The 23,405-nt window shown below is 46.5% G+C and overlaps 1 protein-coding gene and 1 long non-coding RNA gene across 5 annotated transcripts; one reads left to right on the top strand and one right to left on the bottom strand.

The window, feature by feature from the left end:
• Window positions 1-1,102: 1,102 nt before the first annotated feature.
• On the top strand, window positions 1,103-22,130 carry TAL1 (TAL bHLH transcription factor 1, erythroid differentiation factor). 4 transcript variants are annotated; one of them, XM_083509709.1, is made up of 5 exons: window positions 1,103-1,541; window positions 10,458-11,060; window positions 12,502-12,593; window positions 16,102-16,152; window positions 20,806-22,130. In XM_083509709.1, exons 1-5 carry the CDS (start codon window positions 1,528-1,530, stop codon window positions 21,225-21,227), a joined length of 1,182 nt encoding a protein of 393 aa, XP_083365835.1. In that variant the 5' UTR covers window positions 1,103-1,527; the 3' UTR covers window positions 21,228-22,130. The 4 variants fall into 4 exon arrangements, with proteins under 4 accessions (XP_083365835.1, XP_083365836.1, XP_083365838.1 ...); XM_083509710.1 differs by having other exon boundaries at window positions 1,330-1,541; window positions 16,105-16,152; XM_083509711.1 differs by lacking the exon at window positions 1,103-1,541 and adding an exon at window positions 9,862-9,972.
• LOC310709266 lies at window positions 4,581-5,908 on the bottom strand. The gene is made up of 2 exons (XR_014527435.1): window positions 5,805-5,908; window positions 4,581-5,266 (listed from the first exon to the last, which is right to left on the bottom strand). It is a non-coding gene; the product is annotated as an uncharacterized lncRNA (long non-coding RNA).
• Window positions 22,131-23,405: the final 1,275 nt, after the last annotated feature.

Raw genomic sequence — 23,405 nt, 5'->3', positions numbered from 1 at the left:
ACGGGAATGCTATATCTGCATCGATCCCGAAGGGAGGTAATTACTCCGCAGTAGTTAACCGGGAGTACACTTAAACGGCTTCCCACCGATTTGAGATAAATGCACCGACACAAAAGGGCTTCCATGTATTCCAGATTAACTGTAGCTGCTTTTCGCCTGGTTCGATGCAAATGAGAACGCGCCTTGCACACATACGACTCTATTGAAAGGGGAGGAAATTTGGTTTGGAAATGTGACATTTATTGCTCATCGATGCTCTGTTAAAAAGAATGGGAGGCACATCCTGCTAATACGTGCTTAGGATCCGAGAGGATAGACGGGAATAAAAAGGCTCTATTTGCTTTTCTTCCATCCATCAGCGCCTCTGAACTTTATGGATCTTAGCTCCGCCAACTCAATTCTGCATCTTTATCCAGTGATCGTTCTGAGTCCCTTCCCCAACCGAGCGCCTAAATGCCCCCCCCCCGGGATATTAGCCCATCTCCTTCCCATGAAAAGGTTACATATCTGACGGGTTATTAAAAAATAACCATAACTGCGCACTTCAATGAGCCTTTATTCCTAAATAGCACCCCCACCTCTGATTTCCTTAATTGCCCCCACTTCCCTCCGTCGAATATCAAATTAAACCAGCAAATATCGCTAGTTTATGCCCACACATTTTATTTAATTCTTTATTTATTGGCTAGGGAAGGATTTTTTTATATCCCTTCCCTTTGTTTACCCAGTTGTACCAGACCTGCTGCTCCCCTCAGCCATTTGGTTACACGCTCGCACACTCCCCCCCCCCCTTTTCAATATCTCGATCCATTTTATTTTGGCTCATTAAATTAAATTAAGAGCCGAGTAGGTGTTCCATATTTAATGCCGGGTGGGCGGTGGAGGCGGGTGGGGGGGTGAGGGGGGGCACGCAGAGGAAGCCGGTGGGGGAGAATCGTAACCACCAAGAAAGCTGAAAGAAAAGATCGTTATTCAAATGTGGGCAGTCCTGGCGAATATTTTATTCCTCCTCTTCCCTCCCACGTTTTTTTTCCTCTGTCTCTTTTTAAAGCGCATCTGAACGCGCGCCCCTGCGCGGGGGCGCGCGCACACCCGTCTAAAAAAGCAATCCGGCATGCATTCCAAAGTCCCTCTCTCTGCATATCCCTGCAATAATTTTCCGCTTTCCTTCGATAAAATTGCCAAATAATAATGAATCATTTCATAAATAATGGGTTTAGGGGCTTATCAGGGCAGGCGGGCCACTGCGAGCGCCTTATCTCTCTTGGCCACATTGCTCCGGTGTTCCGCTCTCCATACTAAATAGGAAACTGGACGTGATGTGGGAATGAGATCCCGGCGCTGCGAAGCCACCCAACACTCTCTTTCTCTTTTCTCCTTTTTTTTTTTTTCTTTCTCTTTTTTCTTTTTCTTTTTCTTTTTTTTACGGTAGAGGGAGGCGGGGAGAAAGGAAAAGGGGGAGAGGGGAAAAAAATTGCATCCATCCGCCATGAATAGGCCACAAAATGGCTCCAGTCATTTTCACCAATGAAAAGCAAATGGTGAGTAAAAGAGAGAGACGATCGAGACGCGCTCGATATTGTTTTCTCGCGGGTTATTTTGTGCGTGTGCGTGTGTTTTCTGCGGTATCTTCGCTCCGCAGCCGGCCTGCCAATGGGCCTGGATTAGGAAGCCTTGCCTCAGAGAAGAGGGATGGGAGGCGGCCAGAGAAGTAATAGAAATACATACATATATATAAATCCCCGCGCCATTCCCAGACTCTGAGGTCGCTCTTGTGTGCACGTGTGCATATATGCACACACACACACACACACACACACACACGCCCATATACACACTGAGGAAGGGAGGAAAGCAGGATGAAAGAAATATCAAATTATATGGATATGTATTTTCACTTTATTTCTTTGCCCGTTCGCTGCCTCGCCTTTCCACTACAAAACCCCTGGATGTTCTCAGGTTAGCAAATGAAACGAGCCAGCTATCCGTCAGGGCAGTTGCTGTTCGGCTGCTTTTGCTATCTGGGAGTTGTGGTTATTTTAAAAATTCTCTATTTTTCTTTGTGCTGGAGCCCGTTTCCACCCAGCAAACGGCCTGCTGTGAGTCCAGAAGCAAATGCGGAATAAACTGGAAGCGGGAGGCGGCTGGCTCCGTGCGAACCCGGTCCCGCATTCTCTGCACGTCTGCTCCCCGGCACGCGTGTACAGAAGACTGCAGCTGGACTTTATCCCTGTTACTGTAGATAGCCAGCACTAAGAAGCTCAGGCTTGGCCCTGTATTTTAAGGCGGGGGAAATGTCTACGGTGGTGCCTGCGGATCGGTAAAACAAAAGAAGCCAAGCCGGTCCGCAGGCGGCAAACCGAGTTAGCCGGCGGATTCAGGCGCTCAGACCCCAGGATTCAGACTCGTTTCCCGCTTCTCGTCGCCTCTCTTTTCCCCTGAGATACTTGGATTTGCAGGGATGGAAATGAAATGCGTTTTTTGCGCGGAGAGGTGCGAGGTATTAATAGGAGAGGGATGGGAAGCGTCCAGGAAAGACGGCCTGCCTGAGAAGGCGCAGAATCTCTCTTAAGCGGATACCGAAGTGCGTGGCAGCCTAACAGGCCGCGAAGAGAAGGCTTGGGCGGCCCTCTGTGCGCTGTTGTCCATGTTTTTCACGAGAAAGCTAAAGATTTGGGAACAGACAAGGTGGATTCTTTAAGAAAGCTCATTTGGAGCAGTGCAATTATTATTATTATTATTTTATGATTGTTATTTATTAACTTAAAACAGAACCTATTTGCAGATGGGCAATATTTCAGAGGGTGGGAATTTCGTTTCTCCCAATTCAGATGCTGTCAAGATCTACAGTGTTACAGTATTCAGCTAATGCACGTGTGCATTAAAAACAGCGGAAGGCTGAAAATGCAACACATTTCGAACTGGAATTTGTCGCACCCTGCTCCCTTCTTCGTCTTTTAGGAATTCCGATTCTGAATATTTCCTGTAAAACGGGTTCCTTAAAATAAAATTTAAACACTTCCCCCCTCCCCCACACGATTTTTAACTTAAAACGGTATTTCTGGATAATATAGCCCCAAAAGCCAAGGCGAGGCGCTAGCCTGCTCAAATGTTTCCTTTCTTTTCCTTTTTTCTTTCGGTTTCCTGAAGCCAGCATGCTGGTGCATACAGTCCTCTAATTCCTCGTGGTGCAAAGAATAAATAAAATAGACTATCATCTGCCTACTAATACAGGGAGCGTTGTGTGTCATACAGTAGGGCAGAAAAGTGATATATTTGCATCCTTCAAAATATGTACAGTACACCACAATTATGGCATCTGCGCGCTTAGGAACTGAAAGCAAAAGAATACATTGCATTTAGATGATAGATAGATAGATAGACGTTTGTGTGGGAATGTAGAAAGGTCGCCTAGGTCCAAATCGGGGGGCGGGGCCTTACCAACCAGCTCCTCCTCCTTCCCTCTGCGTGTATTGGCTTACACGCAAAAAAATTCCAGATCGTGTAGAAGCCGATACTGAGGCTTCCTCCCTGTAGACGTTTCCACTCGCGCTTCCGCCCTTGATTTATTGACAGACAGATCAGGTAAACACACAAGCAGGCTGAGCGATGTCCTGATGGTGAAACCCGCATCTCGCTTGAAATGCGTGATAACTTTGTAGGAGAGGACGTCCGCGGCCCCTCAAGGCTGCTAAGCTATGCTTCAGAACAGAATGACCTTTACAAGCCCATCGGCTCAGCAGCCTCTCTGCAACTGTGGCCAGACACATGGCGCAGAATATCTCAGAAGTAGGTTAGATTACTGCAATGCATTATACGTAGGGCTGCCTTGAAGACAGTTGAGAAACCACACCGGTGCGAAATTCCGCGGCCGCATTGCTGACAGGCGCAAGATGATCTGAGCGTGTAAAGCTAATTCTGACACGACTGTAAAGGCTGCCAATTAGTTTCCGAGCTGAATTCAAAGTGCTGGTTCCGACCTGTAACGCTTTGTGTCACTCGGGACCCCAGTACCTCAGAGAACGCCTCTCCCCAGGTGAACCAACCCCAGCCCTGTGATCATCACGGGAGCTCTTTCTCCATGTGCCCCCTCTGAATTAGGTCTGCGGGTTGACAACACAAGAAGGGACCTTTTCAGTGGTGGCTCCCAGTTTATAGAATGCTCTCTCCAGGGAATTGCGCCTGATGCGATTACTGGCTGCTTTTAGGAGCCAATCACGAACGTATCCCCGCCACCCGACCTTTAGCTTGGAGACTTTTAGCTATTGCGGCCCTTTTTAGTAGGTCAGTTGTGTTAGAATGCTTTTAATGTATATCGGTGTTGTTGTTGTTTTGAAACTTTATATTGGTTTTAGTTTTGCGATTACATTGTAAGTTGTTTTGAGTTTACAGTCTGTAAAAATGACTAATAAGTCCAATAGTAAATAAATAGTTAATGCAGCTGGATGCTACTCTAGTTTTCAACTCTCGTTTAATTCAATTTAAGCTTTAAATAGTGTCCTCTGCCATCCTTATTATGCCTTAATCATCTTTTTGTACCTCTTTTATTTTGTCTTTTAAAAGCAGCCCGTGCATGTAAATTTTAAATAATTAAATTTGGCACTGGTAATTTATTGTTAGAATAAAAGGCAAGACGAAAGAGTACCGCTCTCTTGCCTTTTGTTCTGGCATCCGGTTACCAGGGGTAGACTGCCTCCGAAATGGAAGCTCCGCAGATAACCGTTAACAGACGTCATCTTCCTCCACAAACTTGCGTCTCCTGGCCACCTCTCGATTTTGTAGCTGCCGGTGAATTCAGTATGGTGTGTGCGTGTAATCTACTTCTCTCGAACATTTCTCTCCCTATCCCCCAAACACACACATTTTCGCGTTTCATACATTTCTTTCTGGATACAGCGTGCGTACAACAAAACCCCAAACGCAGCTCACTCCTCCAGACCCTGCTAAGACGTACGCCGGACTTTTTCCGCCACTTATCTGCAATTTGCTGGTCGCTCGCTTCTCCCGCAGTTCCGTTGTTGGACAGACTTAAGGCTATTGGAGATCCAGGGCTTGTGTCAGGAGCAGAGCGAACAACTACCGCAGGGATCGTGGCTTCCTTCTAAGTAAGAGGAAGAGCCCCACACCTCTCCCCCACAACGATACAATGGGAAGGAAGCGTCGAAGGAAAGAAAACGATCGTTTCCTTTGCGCCCAAGAGCGAATACAAAAGGCAGGGTACAAAACAAGCTTCTGAGTCTCACAGGAATCTTCACCAGGCCTGAAGCTGCAAATAATAATAATAATAAGAAAATTGTGGGTACGGTTTTTTTTTGCCTACAAAAGCATACTCGATTAGAAGGAGGGGACGGTAAGAGATAGAAGCTATCCCGTTCCTTCAGGCTTTTCACATCCCAAAATGTGGTTCGGCAAACATAACATAAAGCGAAATTAAATTGTCATAGAATCATAGAATTGTAGAGTTAGAAGGGACACTGAAGGTCAACTAGTCTAGCCTCCTTAAATCCAGGAATCTCAACTAGATCATACATGATAGATAGCCACCCAATCTCTGCTTAAAAACCTCCGAGGAAGGAGAATCCACCACCTCTCGTGGGAGTCTGTTCCACTGTCGAACAGCTCTTACTGTCAGAAAGTTATTTCTGCTGTTTAGTCGGGATCTTGTAGCTAGAAGCCATTGGTTCGGGCCCTAGCCTTCGGAGCAGGAGAAAACAACTTTTTCCATCCTCAGTGTGACAGCCCTTTAGATATTTGAAGATGGCTATCATATCTCCTCTCAGTCTCCTTTACCAGGCCAAACATACCAGTGGTAGAAGAGTTCTCTCTCATTGGTGAGACTGACTTCTTTGAGACAAGATTGTTTAGTGGCGTGGGGAATGGAGAGATGCGAGTGAAGCTTCTTCCCCCCCTTCCTGCTGGACTCCTGAGGTTACTGGTAGGAAAGGCACTTCTCACATACACATGATAATTGACGCATGAACCGGAAATAGAAACCAGACTGCGAACCTTAACATTTCCTTCGAAACTAACCCCATCAAAATCAATTGTACTGTACTTATTTCAGACCGAGAATGCGTTTAGGATGTGAGCATTGATGTGAAATATTATGTTATGGCCCATTTGCACAGACACTCATTTCCCCCTGGCTTTCTAGTTAAATATACCCCCTACCCTGTCCAGATCTAAATATCTCTCCTCGCACCCCACTTCCTCGGCCCCATATCCGGGACTGATCCCTCCTGATCCGAGAGGCTTCTTCCTCTGCTTAAGCCGTGGCAGGAGGCAGCATCCTGGGCTAGCCCCTCCCTAAATGAAAGCCCCCTCGAGGTAGGAGGAGGAGGAGGAAATGTGGCCTTGACAATGAGAGGGGCTTTGTGGAGGCAAGAGGCGAGGGGCTGCCGCTGCTTAACATCTGGCAGAGGCGAATTCTACCTCCTTGTACAGTATCAGAAAGTCCAATTAAAAGGAGGAAGGAGGCGGCCGGATTGGGTGGGTGCTGCTGCGGAGGCAGCTGAAAGCAAGGGAGGGGTCGTGACTGGTCAAAGATAGAGTCGTGCTATTTTGATGGCGCTTCCCTCCTTCTCCACGACGCCCCCCTCCAGCCCCCTACTCTCTCCAAAGCTGCCATCCAAAGATCTCCTTCTTCCAACCCATCCCGGCAGAGGCCGAAGGAATGGAGAGGAAAGCCCCGGTCCCAAACGGAGATTCTGGCAACAAGGAAATCCTGCTGGTTTCGCGGGCGTTTAGGGCATTGTTGGTGGCGTGGTCCTTCACTGGTAGGGTTGGGCCTGGCTTGGGCAGGTCCGTCTGCCTACAAAGCCTTGAAATCGGCTTCAGATCCCTTGGTTTAAATGATGCTTTGCTGCCACAGCATACGAACTGATTAATTCCGAGCAGCAAAGCGGCAATCGCATATCTAAGCCACTTGTCGTATTCGCTGCTGGGTCAGCTTCAGGGTCTTTGTATTAATTCCCAACTTGGGTCGGCCCAGAGTATCAGGGATCGCCAGATCCATTATATCCCTGCTGGACTACTGAGGTCTTCAGGGAAGTCACTGTTGGGGGGGGGGTGCGTCCCTGGTGGCTGGGATGATGCTCAACTTGTAACCACAAAGAGTCCCCCTGCCTTCAACGTTGCGGGGCCTTATTTTGTGCAGCTCCCTCCCAGTTTAGGCCAGACAAGTCCTTCCACCCCTGAACTTACTGAAGATTGTCGTTTTTCCTGCAGGCTTTCTAACTGAATTATGATTTTATAGTTTTAACTCGCTTTCGTCTTTTTATGATAGGTTAGGTCTCCTGCACACAGAGACAACCGCAATCAAGCGCCATACCAATCGTTGAGATAAATGATAAAATACTATCGAGTTCATGGGTCTTATGGGCTGCCGCGTAAGTCTGGGGACAGTCGGGCAGGTCTGAATGCTAGATATGCTAAACGTTCTCCATGCTATCCTTACGGGGTATAAATCCCGGGCGGGATATAAATAATAATAATAATAATAATAATAATAATAATAATAATAATAATAATTATTATTATTATTATTATTATTATTATTATGCACTAGTAGCCAAGGCGTTGGGAATCCTTCTTTATGTACTCGAGAAACTCAGTGTGGTGTTTCGGCCTTCGAGGTCCAACAAGCGTAGGAGTTGGGTTAGGCCACTCGCCCTTACTAGTCTTGGGCTCCCCGCGTTAGCCGCTGGCCTTGCTTGCCTTTCGACGCGCCCGTGTTCGGAGGAGAGCCCCGCTGGGTGGGCAGAGACAACTCCTCGGCCGATCCCCGGGGGCTGTTGTGGTTTCAGTTCGCCAGCAACCAATTTAAGCCTCGGTTTTTCTATGCAGCCGAGCGAGGCGCTGACCGGATTTATGCTCGAGGCGTGAAATTAACAGCCCGCAGCTCAGCCGAGAAAGCCGGACGGGAATAATTCCGCTGCATTTATGCGATTTAAACGAAACACCATAAAATATGGATTTCTCCAGGCCCCTTCGCCAATCAGCCCCAATATATATTGCGTTTCAAACGCCTCTATTTCTTCGTGCTTTGTTTTCTTCTTGCTTTAAACGGGAGCCCTGAACTACTGCTTGCTTAAACGAAACCAACCCGTTCACTAACTAACCAGGACCGCCGGTTTGAGGCTGAAATCCTGAACATATTTCACTCGGTCCTCGGGAACCAATCTCCTTGGACTCAGAGGGACTCCGGGAAAATCACCCCAGCGATGTGTTGTGTGTGTGTGTGTGTGTGTGTGTGTGTGTGTGTGTAGTGTTCTAGGGCTGTATATTCGGAAGATAGCACCCCTTATTCTCGTGGGACTTGCTTCCAATTAAGTGCATATCGGATTGCCATCTGAAAGGGCTACATGGTCTTAAAAAACAACCCCCCCAAAAACCCAAGTATTTAAGCTGAAGCTTATGCCATAATAAATTTTAGTTTTTGAGGTGCAACAGTACTCCTTTTGGGGGGGGGGCGGGGAGAGGTGTCAAGATATCAGCACGGCTACTCCCTCTGCAAGTATTAAATGGAGATAGTTGGATAAACCGAGTTCGGGCTTATATCTCATAGACAGCTTCCTGTTGTTTGGCGTTTCTGGATCAAACCGGAAGCCATTCCCCACCCCAGCAGCAGTCTGTGCCACCAAATAGCCTTAGAGTTCATCGCGATCCCCAGAAATCTGATGGCTGCAAAGCGATCGAGGGGGAGGGTCTCCGTTCGTTATAATAAAACTGTGTTGGCGGCGGACAGAAGAGTTGGAACTGAGACACGTTTGGTTCTGCTGATCACAATACTATCGCCGATCGGAACATTTACTTGGAGAAAGGCCTATTGACGTAATCGGGAGAATTAGAGTTAAAATGTGTTGTGAAGCCCAAATATTCGAATTTAACTGGCTGTGTGTGCGCGCCCCCCCCCCCCGTTCTGGATAATTCATCTATTTCGTGGAGCGCTTGGAGGTTAAGAAATCTGGCTCTGTTCTCAGAGCCTGGGCGCAGCCGACTTTTGGAAAGTGACTTTAATTCGCGCTTTGTTGCAGCGAGGAAGGCAAGTGTTGGCTAGACGGAACATTAAGGACCAGAGTCCTATTAGCCCCCCAAAGTATTATTAGTTGAAGGCATCGATATGGCTATGCAAAGTTAATTTAAAAGCTGATATCAACCGCAGAGTCGTTCGCTACTGGAGTTAACTGTCAGGGGTCCTTTACCTTTTTATCCGCAAATACACCATAACCGAATACATTAGCACTGCGATTCACTCAAGAAACACCCGAGTTTTCATTTCATTTTAATTTTGGATCGGTAGAAATAAAAAAGGAGATGGGAATCCAGTTACAGCGCTGTTTTTTTAGAGGTTATTACAGACAGGTGAATTCCTTCCTTCCTTCCTTCCTTCCTTCCTTCCTTCCTTCCTTCCTTCCTTCCTTCCTTCCTTTTCACTCTTCCATTGTGATATGATTTCTTATTACACCCCCCCCTCCATTATCCCTGGCATTAATGTGAAATGAAAAAGTTTCTCTTCCGCGCAGACTGCTTCAGCGAATGGTGGCGATTTTCTTTTTATTTCAGCAACAAAGATGCTTTGCGGGCTTCCCTTCGTCTCCGTCCCCTTCTCCCCACTACACAACTCCTCCTCTTTTGGTTGACACTGTCACTCTGCCACCGTCCTCCTCTTCCACCAAATGGTAGATATCTGATCCTCCGGCCGCTCTCCCCACCCACCTCATATCTGTTAGAATGACTTCCCCGAGGCCACCTCACTCTCTTAGGAAACGCCACGAAGTCCGAAGGGTGCGTGTGTGGAATTAAAAAGCAAAAACGAGATAGGGGCAGGGCAGGCAAAGAGTTTTCCGCAAGAGGATGGAGGGCAGGTTGAAGAGAATCCTTTCGCTTTTCTGGGGCACAGGGAAGTCTCAGAGCCGGAGGTTGGGGAAGGGACCCCCTTTGCTCTGCCCTCTTCTCCCGTCTTAGATTCGCGTGGGGGTCCCCGCCCGAGCTTGCCCGGCCACCGGGCCACACAAGGACCGCGCTCTACGCGGCGCTCCTTGCTAGCCGCGCAACTGTCCTCCGCGGCTGCGGAGCGGCCCTGCGCCGGTGCCCAGCCCCTCTGGGCGCCCGCTGCGCTGCCAATGACAAGCGGGCGACGTCGCGGGCGGGGAAGGCGTCGCTTTCTTTCCCGATCCTTCCTCCAGCCAGTCTTCCAGCCCTTTTTTGGGTTGGAAGCTCGTCTCGTTCGCCCTTCTCCTTTCTTCACCCTGCGCGCAATTTTCCTCCCTCGTCTCCTTCCCCATTTCATCTTCCTTCCTTCCTTCCTTCCTTCCTTCCTTCCTTCCTTCCTTCCTTCCTTCCTTCCTTCCTCTTCCTCCACTTTCCCTTCCTCCTCCTTTCCCTCCCCTCCCCCGGCCCCCCTCCCCGCGCGCCCCTCCCTCCCTCACGGCTCTCCTCTCCCTCTTTCTCCCCAGGATGCTGATGGAGAGGCCCCCCAGTGACCCGCCGCGGGATGCCGTGCACGGAGCCGGAGCCGCAGCGGAGGGCGTCGGCGAGCCGGACTTGGGCTTGGGCTCGGGCAGCCACAGCGTCGGCGGTGTTGGCGATCGGCGGCGCGGGGGGATGGCCCTCCCGGGGGAGCCGGCGCTGCTCAATGGGGTTGCCAAGGAGACAGGCCAGCCGCCCCCCTCCCCCGGCCCGGCGCCCCCTGCCGCGCCGGTGCCCGTGATCGAGCTGGTGCGCGCCGGGCGCCCTATAAAAGCCGCGGACGCGCCGAACGGCGCCAGGCAGAGCCAGCGCGAGCGAGACGGAGGCAGCAGCACCACCACCAGCAGCAGCAGCAGCCGAGCGCAGCGCGCCGAGCCGGCCAGCGCCCTTGCCCTCGCCCTCGCCACCGCCGCGGGCACAGGCACGGGCACGCCCCCCGCCGGCGCCAGCCTCAGCAGCAGCAGCAGCAACGCCAGCAGCGACGCCCGCATGGTGCAGCTCAGCCCCACGGCAGCCCCTGCGCTCCCGCTCCAGCCACCTGCGCGAGCCATGCTCTACGGCCTCGGCCCCCCGCTCAGCACCGCCAGCAGGTCCGCCGCATCGTCGGGGGAGGGAGAGGGGGGGGAGGGAGGGACTTTTCTGCCTGTGCCATCCGTTCTCGGCTTGCTTTGCTTAGGGTCGCCTTTGTCATATGCCACCATTGTCGAGGATGTCCTCCGGTTTCACAGAATTGTGGAATTGGAAGGGAGCTCGATGGCCCTGCAGTGGAGGAATATTTCGCCCAGCGTAGGCTTCGAACCCACGACCTTGAGTTTAAGAGTCTCGTGCTCTGGTTTGGGGGCTTTGCCTTGCCCCCACGCTTCCCCTCTCTCCTTCATTTTTCTTTTTCAAACCAACATCTTTTTCTTTCCCGCTCTTGTTTTTCTTTCTTTCTTTTGTCCTCTCGTCTTCTTATGCCCCCTGAGAGCCAAACCTGAGCTGTGTGGGACTGTCTGCCTTTCCCTTTTGTCCGCTTGCCATAGAGAGAATTGATTTTTTTGCCGTACTTGCTACGAAATTAATAGCCACCACCTTCGTCTCTCTGGTGGATCGCCTGTTCTCTATTGACAATCAAATTCAGTGGCCCCTCTGTATACGTCATTTTCTAAGCCACAATTATGCATCATTTTTAAAATGCCAGGTCTTTTTTTTTTTAATGCCATTTGTTAAGTGTACGGGCTAGAACTGTAAAACAGGCTGTACCGTGAAATGCCATTGAACTAACTAGCATTACTAACTAGCAGACGTTGATAGCCTTAAAGTAACAAAGGTAATGCTAGCGCTCTGGATCCCTCTCCTACCCTCCCTCGCCGAGAAATTGTCTACAGTGGAATAGATCAAAAACAGAGAGAAAACATTTCCTCCCAGGGATTATTCTGAGTGTTTAATCAATGTGTTGCCTCCATTAGTTAGGAAATTGTTGAGGTTCCTTTTCACTGCCTGCAGAAATGCAATGCAGTTTAATCGCAATTCATATGTATATTAAAAAGCTCTGCCATGCCAGGGCCAAGCCTTCTTTGAGGTTAGTAGATGCTTCCACAATGATTCCCCCCCCCCTTGTTACACAAATCCTTTAACCCTGGTAAGCATCCCTTGGGCTTAAAAAAAGGTGCTGTAAAGTATACCTTAATTCTTCCATTAGAAGCACTCTGAAAGTGCTTCAGGCCCATGTGTAATACATCTGAATCCCAAAAGCATCTTATTTAGAAGGTGAATGGGTTTCAGGGGAACTTACATCCAAATAAATGTGCTTAGAATTGCAGCTCAAGGTTTCTCGGTGTGTGTGATGAGCATCTGTAATATGTGCATATATGTGCAATGTTATGAATGCTCATCACACAATGCCCCCCTTCCCACTCTCACTCTCTCTGCATATGCTCAGCTGAATGGAAGTACATTCAAAGACTGCCCAGTGTCTTCAGCAGAGATCTGCCTTGCAGTACTGTACTCTCTCTCCTCATTTTGTCCTGTATTCTGCCTCTTGCTTTGCAGTGGTTTCTTTGGAGAGCCAGATAACTTCTCAATGTACAGCAACAACCGAGTGAAAAGAAGACCGTCCCCCTATGAAGTGGAGCTCTCTGATGGTGAGGAAGCTTTTTAAATTTGAGAGTCTCAAGAACTGTGATCTGCTAGTTGATTTCCTGTTATTTTTGTGCTGGCAGGGGGACGGGGGACGGACAGATTATGATCTACAGGTGGAACTTGCAACGAAACGTTGCAATAGCGGTCCTTCTGCTCAGCGTTCCAGCCAGCCACACCTCCTGTCATGCTTCCTTTACTCCACAGCATTCCATAGCCATTCAACAAGCTGAGTTCTGCTTGGGTTGTTGTCCTGCTTTCAGGTTTTCTTCCCCCCTCCAAATGATTTTTGTACCTAGCAAACATTGAGGTTCTCCCAAGCCTGCTATCACTTCCCTCTTGTATGTGGATGGTGTGTCATTTTGGCGACTTAGGGATCTGCATTTGGTGAATATACGATGCCTAAGTACATAAATCGGAGGTAATTAACATGGTTGTCAGACTCCAACTCCCATCAGCCCCAGCCAGCATGACTAATGGTCAGAAATGATGGGAGCTATAGTCCAACAGCATCTGGTGTTGGCTTCATAGTGGTGATGATGATGGTGACAATAGCAATAATGAGAAAATGTTGGGATGAAACCAATTGGGTGGTATTCATTAAAGTTTTACTCAGAGCAGATCCATTGAAATGAATAGGCATGACTAAGTTAGGTCCATTAAGTTCAGTGGTTCTTCTACTCTGAGTAAAGCTTAGTTGATGACCACCCTAGGAGGGAGAAGACAATATTTGCCTACTACATTGCCCTATTTATTCATGTATTTGGGCAATATGCACTAAGCAAAACCAGTTTTTGGAAATCAAAGGAGTGTAGCCATCAGTGTTGGATGGGATTTGAGGGGGTGAGGCCTTTGGACCTTCAGCTGGGTCATGTGCCCAGATATTCTGGAGCTTTCAGGGCTGGACTTGGGTGCAGAAGCCCAGGGCCTCAATCAGCAGAACAAGAAGGAGGGTCCTCTAAAGCAGCAGGACTGGCTTACCACATTCTGAAGTAATACACAATATTGCAGCTGTGAAAAGTGCAAATTCCATGGGATTGAAAATAAAGCTGCCAATATTGCGATGCTGTTATAGGAACCTATTGTGTCCACTTCTGGCTGCCTTACCTCAAAATGGATATTATGCAGCTGGAAAAAGAATAATGAAAGGACAGCCAAAACGATCACAGGACTGGAGGAAGGGTTACAACACCTGAGACTTTCTTTGTTAAAAAAAAAAAAAAGATGAGTAAGACAGGTGGCAGGATAGAGGTGTGTATGGTGTGGAGAAAGTGGAGAGAGAGAAGTCACACTCCCTCTCTCTTCATCCCCTGAAACTGAATGTTGGAAGGTTCAGGGCAGACAAAACAATGTACTTGATAGAGCCTCATTGAACTATGACACTTGCTTCCACAAGAGGCATCGATGGGCACCAACATGGATGGCTTCAAAACAGGATTAGACAAATTCATGGAGGAGAGGGCTTATCAGTGGCTGCTACTGATGCCTATGTTCTACCTCCACTATCAGAGAAGGCATATGCCTCTGAGTACCAGTTGCTGGAAACTATGTATGTATATATACTGGCCTTGAAGTTCATGGAATAATTTAAAAGTTGCCCATGAGCAAAAGGTTGATTTTAGGCTTCTTTACACCTGAACCATGTGAAGCATCAGTGTATACTTGACTGGCGAGATGTTCCTTCTTGGTTTATATATACTTAAGACCCAGAAGTACTATTAGCCTGTCTGGACTGTGTATAAACTGGGCATGTGTTCTTGTAATCACCAAGCTGAACACAGCCCCATCCGTCATGTCCAGATTCTCGACAGCCCTTTTGTAGCCTTAGGTAGGCAGCAATATGACAAAGAGGGTTTGCCTTAGTGGGGCACAACTTGTGCAGGTCGAGAATCAAAGAAGCCAAAGTGAGGACGCAGAGCAGGTTTTATTGATGTGGCATAAGGACATGAAGTAGAAACTTTGTTAAAAAACCCCTGGAACTAATTCCATGAACGGGACACATGCTGTCAGCCATACCTCATTTGCTCAAGAACTGTTATGGAGAAATTGGGTTATTATGACCATAGCAGCCTGATAATCCCAGGATAATTTACTGGCAAAATGCCATTTGGAGGTCAAAACTCCTTCCCAGTGAGAGGTCGCCACTTACAGAACATGGTGAGGATTTGTAATGTATTTCAAAGCAATAGAAATATCTAGTGGTCATGATCTTGCCGCTTTTTCAATCATTTATGTTTAAATTAGGGATCAAACAAAACTAAAAGAAAATCACCTGAAAAGATTGAAATATATCTCCCCCCTTTTAATATTATATCTTAAATATCAGATTTGACATTTCCTCCATCCATATTGGCAAAGTGGTTGCTTGCTTGCTAGCTATGCTGCTTTACATATGCTTAGTAATCCTCAATATTCACATTAACAGTCGCGCTGGCTCTATTAATGAGTCCATTTTTATATTTCATCAAACATTTGACTTTGTCTGTTACTAGCTCAGTTGTTCAACTATTGATATTTCCACAATTTATAGAAGGACTGGATATAATTTGGATGCCTCATTGAAAAGACACAGGGACAAGCTATTTGACATGACAATGCAGCTGGACTAATCTTAAATTGTGGATTTCCTCAATTTAAGATTAGTCTTGCCTCACCATCTTCAGTAGGTTTGCAAGGATCCTCTGTCTTTTAAATGAGAGTTATCCTGTGGCAGTGAGGGACTTAGCTTCTGCCAATGTGTTCATTTAGACCAAACCAACAATTTACATGGAACTGCTGCCACACTGGTTCTAGAGCAGCCCTCATTGAGGCAAACATGTAAAGTGGGGACATGCAGAGGCATAGCCCATCTAACTTCGTATTGACATGTACACGGACTGACAGCATCTCTCCAGGGTTTCAGATAGGGGTCTCCTCCAGCTCTTCCTGGGGATTGAACCTGAGACCTTCTGCATGCAAAGCAGATGCTCTGCCACTAAGCCACAACCCTGGGTTGGGAGGCTGCTGGAAAAGCAGTACAATGAATCCACACGCTATTGAATTATTTTTACAGGCGTTTTCAAAAACTGGGATTAATTTTGTGATGGATTAACTCTGTGTGGTATTTCTGTGGTTCTGTCACCTGAACAAGCAAAGAAAACAAAGCAGAGAACGATCAACCCCAATGAGCCCTGTCTACAGAAGCCCAAACCAACAATGATCCTAATATATTTGATTTAATCCATTATAAATGCAGTTTTGCATTATGACAAGGGTGGCCTGTGGGCTGCTTTGACCTCTGGGGGACCTCTCCAAGGGCCTCGTGCCAGTGACCTAAAAAGTGTGGGGGGTGATTAAGAGGCTGCCCTACATTCACACCCACTCTCTCCAGTACACACCCACACACCCAGACCCACACACACCGCTGAGGTTGGGTGGGATTTGAAACCATGACCCTAGATAGCAATCTCAGGACAATTTTCCACGACTGAACACAATTTTCCCTGTACCCTCCTTCTTTTCACCCCTCTACAGCAGAAACCTATGGCGGGTACTCCTCCATGCGACAGCAGAGTCCCAATGCTGGTGAGGACATCATCATCATTTTTTGTTCCATTGCTGCCGCCAAATTCTCAGGGACCATAGGGAAGAACTTGGGGGAGGGGAGCTGGGCTTTTGGTGAACTACCCCTGCTTTACGTCCTCAAAGGCAAGACTTGGGAAGTATTTTTAGTCTAAAAGATGTGCACCAGTCAACTGGCAAAACACCAACTTGTTCAGGGACACTAAGGTAGAACTTTGTGATCTCTGTGATGCGGTAGATTGGATGTGGTACACTGATGGGACCAGGACTAAAAAGTTGGATTTGTATCTGTGGGATGAGAGTTTATATTCTATCTTATTTATGAACTGAGATTACTTCAGATGTGCCTGCAACACATGACTTTCTCCAAGGCCAGGTAAGATGGTTGGGGTTCCTGGAGCAGTTCTCCAAACAGAGACCCTCTTTCACCCCAAAATAAATGCATGAAATCAAGTCCACAGGATAAGGCTTCTGGTATATTAAAGAAGGTGGGGAATCTTTTTGGCTCAGTGGGCCAGATCACTATCTAGCTGCAACCCAATGGATCAACTTTGACAGTTGGGTGTGGCTAGTTGGGAATGGCTTTGCAGGCCAAACTGAGACCCTTGCTGACCCACCCTAGTTAAGTTTGTGGGCCAGAGATTCTCTACTGTTGCTGCAGTAGGTTAATCTGAAGTATAAGGTCTGGGGGATAGAGAGTTGCCTTCTCACAACTTTTTCACAGCTACCAAGTTGGTGATCCAATGAAAAAAGCTCAGTGCCATCACCCACTTTTGTCAATGCCCCTGTAACTTAAGAAAAATGTCTCCACAGTCGAAGAGTTTTTAGGGCTTAGTGCTTAGTTCAGCTATCAAAACTCAGGATATAAAATTTAGATTGGCAGATCAATTTGGATATTCTAGATTTTTATTTCTATTTTTTTTAAAAAAAGAAGTTTTGCTCATGGGTTGCGAAAAATATCCTCTCAGTTTGAGCGCTTCAGTGGAAGTAGATGTAATATTTGTTTTCTCAGTTATGACATGTTCTTAAGATAAGCCCTCAATATTTTTAAGCCATGCATAAATGGATCTGGAACAGGGCCAGTTTCCAGTTTTACTGCCACTCTTCTTGTCATGAAAACTGTTAGGCAGGTGGAGCTCCTTCTATTGAACCTCCTGCAAGGAGGGATTTATAATCTGTATATGCACAAGGGCACAAGGATCTCAAATACAGGGTCGCCATATTCCCAAAAGTTAAAATCCGGAAAAGTTGTTGACCTTTGGGGAGCATCTTCAAAAAAATAAGTGTTTTTTAAAGCATTTTTTTAAAAAAATATATTGCTCTAGTTGCCATACATCTGGGTTCCCCCCAACATTTGGCCGATTCTGTGAAAATCCACCCAGACGCCATTTTGGCAGTCCAATTCCTGGACATATGGCAGCCCTACTCAGATAGGCACCTCCTGGATTCCCAGGTCCTAAGAAATCCTTGACACATGTCTGCTTTTCTCTGCAATTGCCCATCTCTACCCCTAGTAAAGAGACAAACTATGTAATTTTGTATGCAGAGATGGATGCACTGGGCTATTTCTTCCTTGCAACATATACATCAGGAAGCTGGCCCTTGCAGAAGCACCCAGGCATATGTACAGGGTGGTCTGCTGGGGGAGAAGACAGCCACTCCAGGTTTCAAAATAATTGTATATTAAGTGTGGATTGTCAGGCGGGAATTGGCTCTTGGTGTGACTAAAAGCAGAGTGTCTGTGAGCATGTGAAGAATTGTTTTCCTTAAGCATTAATTCATCTCAGTCCAGGCTCGGTGTCAGCACCAGGCCACTGCCGAGGCCCCAGTACTGCATCAGAGGTCACTGACAGTGACGTCTGCCCTGAATTTGGCATTTTAAAATTTCCCACAATGCTGCCAATATAGCCTGACAACCACCATTTTGTGATTCCTTTAGTGGCCCATGACAATGTTCTGTCAGGGGCACTGTGTGAAATTTAAAATGGAGCCTCCTAGCAGGATGTCATTGCCACCACGTAAGTCTGCAGTGCCCACTAATGTAGAAGACCCGCCAGAGGGCAATTTGCAGAGTGCTCCTTGAGTCCTAGAGTTGACCCTGTCTCTGTCAGTTCCATTCACCTGGGACAAAGGCTTCTGGATCAGAGGGCAGGGGATCCATTGATAAGTTTTTTTGCCTTGGTGCTTATCCCTTTGCAAACTGAGAACCAAAGCCAGCTTTGAGCAACAGCTTCCTCCCCTTAATACCTATTGATTCAGATTTCCCTATTGCAACAGTTGACCTCATTACATCTCCAGCCCCCTGACTTGAAGAGACCCTTGATACTTGACTGCCCACTCAGTCCAGTTACCCTTCACCACTGCCACCAGTGCTGCTCATTAAAAAAAATGCCAAATTCATGCTGAAGTAAACAATGCCTATTAAGTCAAGTATGTGTAATCTCCTTCCTCTGCACAGTGCATAATTCATGCAGAATATAAGGGTAAACATTGCTTATGGAAAAGACAGGGGAATGACACTTGCTACTGCCTTCTGCTGTAACATGTGGTGATTCTTGCTCTTATGCACAGGGTTTTCCTGGTCACCTGGGTTGGCATCGGGAAGGAAATTCCCCCCGCGGCACATTGGCAGACACCGGGGCTTTTTCGCCTTCCTCTGGAGCATTGAGCAGGATCATCTGTTAGGATCAGGTGGGCGTATCCCACACGATCAATTTCCTGCTTCGATTGTTGGGTGGACTAACTTGTGGGGAACTGCTGGGTCCTAGGCCCCTTTCCCTTGGGAGGTGACTGCCGACGGGCTTTGCACTCAACTAAATCCACATTATTATTTTTAAAATTCTGCTAAAATTGAGTATGTGCAAATTGCTGGAAATGGGTTGTGAATTAAAGTTATTGGTCTATATCCATGGCGGTTTTGCACTAGTGGAAATCACCTCTGTTTGCCCAAGATGATTTTTACTGATCTCCAGGAGAAGCTGGTCTGTTTCAAGGAATGGGGCAATGCCCCATCAGCCCAAGTCGACCCTTAGTCAGCTCCTACCTGCCTGCCATCTTTTGTATAGTGAGTCCAGAGATGGGCAGTGTTGGTTGTCAGCTTCCTCCTCCTTACTCTCATGTGGACTCTACACATATAAAAAAAAACACACACTGCGAAAATGCTTTTAAAAAGTTTTGAAAAATACATTGAATTTGGCATAGCTCACTTTCGCCCTCTAGTGTCACATTTGTATATTGCACTTCACAACACATTTAAAATGTTTTATTTGCATCTGTATAGCCGAGTCCTCAGTGTCACGATTATGGAACTCAGCAATGAGGAGGATGGGGCAAAACTAGAATTAGTTGGCTCTGCCTGTTATTGGGCATGGTTCCACCTACTGTGAGCCACTCTGCCTTCTGCCATACCAGTCTCAATGGGCACCTCAACTGATCTCTCCTACCCACTGTAACCCAGGTGTCCCCTGAAAAGTTGCTTCTGATGGTTAGGAGACCCTCCTGATCAGTATGGAATATGAACCAGAGGGTTGCAGTAGATGGAGGTCTTTTGTGTACGTGTGACAAAAATTAGGGGCCCTGCCTTGCACAAGCAGAAGCTTTTTTTCACTGGAACAAAGTCAACTTGGGATGCATTCTGTACCAAGTTCTCTTTCTCTCTCTCGCTTGGCCCCCTCCTCAACACTGGGCCTCAGTTATAAGAGTGTTTGGACCCCAATACACATAGCATGTGTCATATCATGAACATCAGACTATCCAACTGGGTGTTATGAGTTTTTGTAAGATGAAACAATTCACAGTCTGCATAATATTTGTTTGTTTGTCTCATTTATATCCCATCTTTCCCTCAAGGAACTCATATAGCTTTCCCGCCTCCCCAGCATATCCTCACAACTACCCTGTGAGGTAGCTTAGGCTAAGAGACAGTAACTGACCCAATGTTGAAAAGTGTCAATTTAGCACCCACCACCACCAACATGCTATAGATGATAGATAGATAGATGATAGATAGATAGATAGATAGATAGATAGATAGATAGATAGAGATAGATAGAGATAGTGTCTCCCTGAAGTGCTGTATGTATATTCCTTTCTGTTAAGGATTCTCTGATTAGTAGCTAGCCAAGTTGCACTGTAGGATGAGGCCTCAGGTTATGTTGCTGCAGAAGAGATTGGGTTGAAATACAAACTGATTATAGTTTGTGTCACACCTTATGAGAAGAAAGAATTGGGCACCTGTCTAATTTCTGTCTCCTGTTCCAGTGATGAAAAGTGTACCTGGCTGGCTCTGCCAAGATATCTACAGTTTGTACTGTAGGAATGAAGGAGAAATCCAGTTTTTATGCAACCTTATCTAATTCACACTTCTGAAAAAATACACAAACTGAAACATGGCTGTCCTTCAAAATTTGCATACAGAGAAATGTATTTTAGGGGAAATGTACAGTAAAATGCTGAGTAATTTTTGTGAGGTTTTTTAATTCAAAAAATTGCAAACTAATGCAGAAATCTGGTGAACTGAATTCAAGATGGGAAAAATGAGAGATTCATCCATCCCTACTTGAAAGCCACACTTTAATAAGTTGTTTTGATGTGTTCGTGTTACTGTTTCCCCATGAATTCTGTCACTGCTAAACTTGCATTTCTCTTTATTTTTAGGTCCTCACACAAAGGTGGTCCGTCGAATATTCACAAATAGCCGGGAGAGGTGGAGGCAGCAGAATGTCAATGGAGCTTTTGCTGAGCTCCGCAAGCTCATCCCAACTCACCCACCTGACAAAAAGCTGAGCAAGAACGAAATCTTACGCCTGGCTATGAAATACATCAATTTCTTGGCCAAGCTGCTCAATGACCAGGAAGAAGAAGGAAACCAAAGGGGAAAAGTCAGCAAAGAGAGTGGCCTCGTGCAAGAGGACCTTCTTCAGGACATGTTGTCTCCAAACTCAAGCTGTGGAAGCTCATTAGATGGAGCAGGAAGCCCAGACAGTTTCACAGAAGAACACGAACCATTAGACCCCAAGCAGCACACAAGAGCTCTCCACCATTCTATTCTTCCCATTGAAAACAGTGCGCAGCGATGATGAACCTGCAAAGAGGCACAGGCAGGCCCTTGAATACATGGTATCTGGAATTTATGCATGTCCTTCACCCCCCCCCCCTCTTGAAAAGAAAATGGGTACTTCCCAAGTTTTCCTGTTGGCTTGAACAAGAGAGCTGCATAACAAAACACAGATGGATCAAGCACATCTTCACTGACAGAGCATTGATGGCCTGGGAGGATTGTCTTGTTAACTCTGTGTTTTTGAAAGAGTTTAACACTCAAAGGTGGAAATATGCAGCCATCTCATCTTGTATTCATACAAGGTTTAAAAGGGATTGGCCTGACACTCTGTCCTTCTGCAGAGTTATCACTGTTTCAGTATTGTGTTGCCCCTCGTTTCCTGTCATCTGTTCCAAGCATCTTCCATAACATTGTGCATCCGTGTGGCCATGAAAGCCCTTAAAAACCATCCTTGCAGTGTGGTTTTTCTCCAACTCACTTTGAGAAAATGTATGCAACTTGTCTGCCTTCACTCAAGAGCTTTGCCTTTCTTTTGGAAGAAAGGAAATAATCCCTTGCGAAGGAACAGCTGACTTTGTGTTGTGGGTTTCTCTGATTTTTTTTTAAAAAAATTAAATCTAGCTCAGTTTTGGGTTGTTTGAGGTCTTGTATTTATGATAGTGGAAATCTTTTTGTTTAATTCCAACCTGCAGTATCTGTTGAACTAAAAAGGTACATCAGTGAGGGTTTGTTTCCCAACGTCTGACATTTCATCACAATGATGATTTCTTCTAACCTGGGTGAGCAACAGCATTTCCTTGGAGTTCTTATCTTGGGGTTTCCTGGTTTTATTTTTCCTGAAACAAGTGCGACGAGAAATTGTGTGTGTATGTAAATATATATTTATATACAAAACTGGTATAAACAATGTTTCAGTAATGCACTTTGACTTGTTTGGATTTACTTACGTAAAAGTCAGGGGTCACATGAGCCACTAGGAGCTTCTCCTGCACAAGATCTGTGTAAATGAATGGGAGTTGCACAAAAGCATTTCCATGAACCATATTCGTGGTTCATGCTGTTGGTCATCAGAGTCAGGTTCTTGCTGGGAATGGCAAATGGCCAACTGTGCTATGTGCCAGACATGCTAAGGGTGCCTCCAGATGGAGTATTCACCCTGATTTGCTTGTGGTGAGGCTAGACAGCGTATCAGTGCATCCCCTCTACCACAGGTGGGTAGCTGTGTTGGTCTGCCATAGTTGAAACAAAATAAAAAAAATCCTTCCAGTAACACCTTAGAGACCAACTAAGTTTATTATTGGTACGAGCTTTCGCATGCACGGACACTTCTTCAGATACCTATGCATGCACGCGAAAGCTCATACCAATAACAAACTTAGTTGGTCTCTAAGGTGCTACTGGAAGGAATTTTTTTATTTTGTTCCCCCTATCACTTATTGCAAAAAGTCCAATATTTGGGGGTTTGTTGCACAAGACCTCCCAAGCAACTATAGTTGTGCAGCCTGCATTTATCAGTATGTGACTGAATCAAACCCCAAAATAGCGACAGTCTGGAAGTGCCCTAGGAGACTTTGCAGTAGAAGCCCCAGGAGGACAATGCTCAGGGGGTACTATTCTCAGAAGTTGTAGGGAGCCAGAGCTGGTGTGCATAGCCCTGTGATGTTATTTTTCCGATATCATGTGAGCTCTTTCCTGGGCATTTCCCCAATGCCAGTACTTTGTTCAAAACCTCTTCCAACTACCCCCCATCAGAATCTGCCCAACTCTCTGCAATCTCACCAAACCACCAATAAAGCCTAGGACAGTGTTTGAGAAATACTTTGAGCTTTGAAGGTTACAGGCAATGATTCTGTGGCGATTGCAGATCCAGGAAGTTTTTATACTTCTCAGGGCCAATTCATATACTGTACTGCATGTTCAAGACGAGCGTAGGAGATCTTCTAAGTGTGCAGATAAAAATGTAGCATGTGAATGTGCACAAAGCAACATGTTTGCCAGCACACCCATAATTCTAGGATGCACATTGGGAAGCTATAGTTGCTAAGACTGCTTCTGTTTTATGCACTCTCTGGAGCTACAGCAGTTTTACAGGTTCAAGGCACGATTCAGAAAACTCTGGGTGCTTCCATGACTGAAGGACAGAGCTTTGCAAACAAATGGAAGTCTACCTTTAATGGAGAAGGCCTTTTGGGTTTCT

The sequence above is a fragment of the Podarcis liolepis genome (assembly GCF_965112155.1).
Source record: "Podarcis liolepis genome assembly, chromosome: 6".
In the NCBI taxonomy this organism is placed as follows: domain Eukaryota; kingdom Metazoa; phylum Chordata; class Lepidosauria; order Squamata; family Lacertidae; genus Podarcis; species Podarcis liolepis.
The sequence above is the reverse complement of the archived record's forward strand: the minus strand, read 5'-3'. Positions and strand labels throughout refer to the sequence as shown.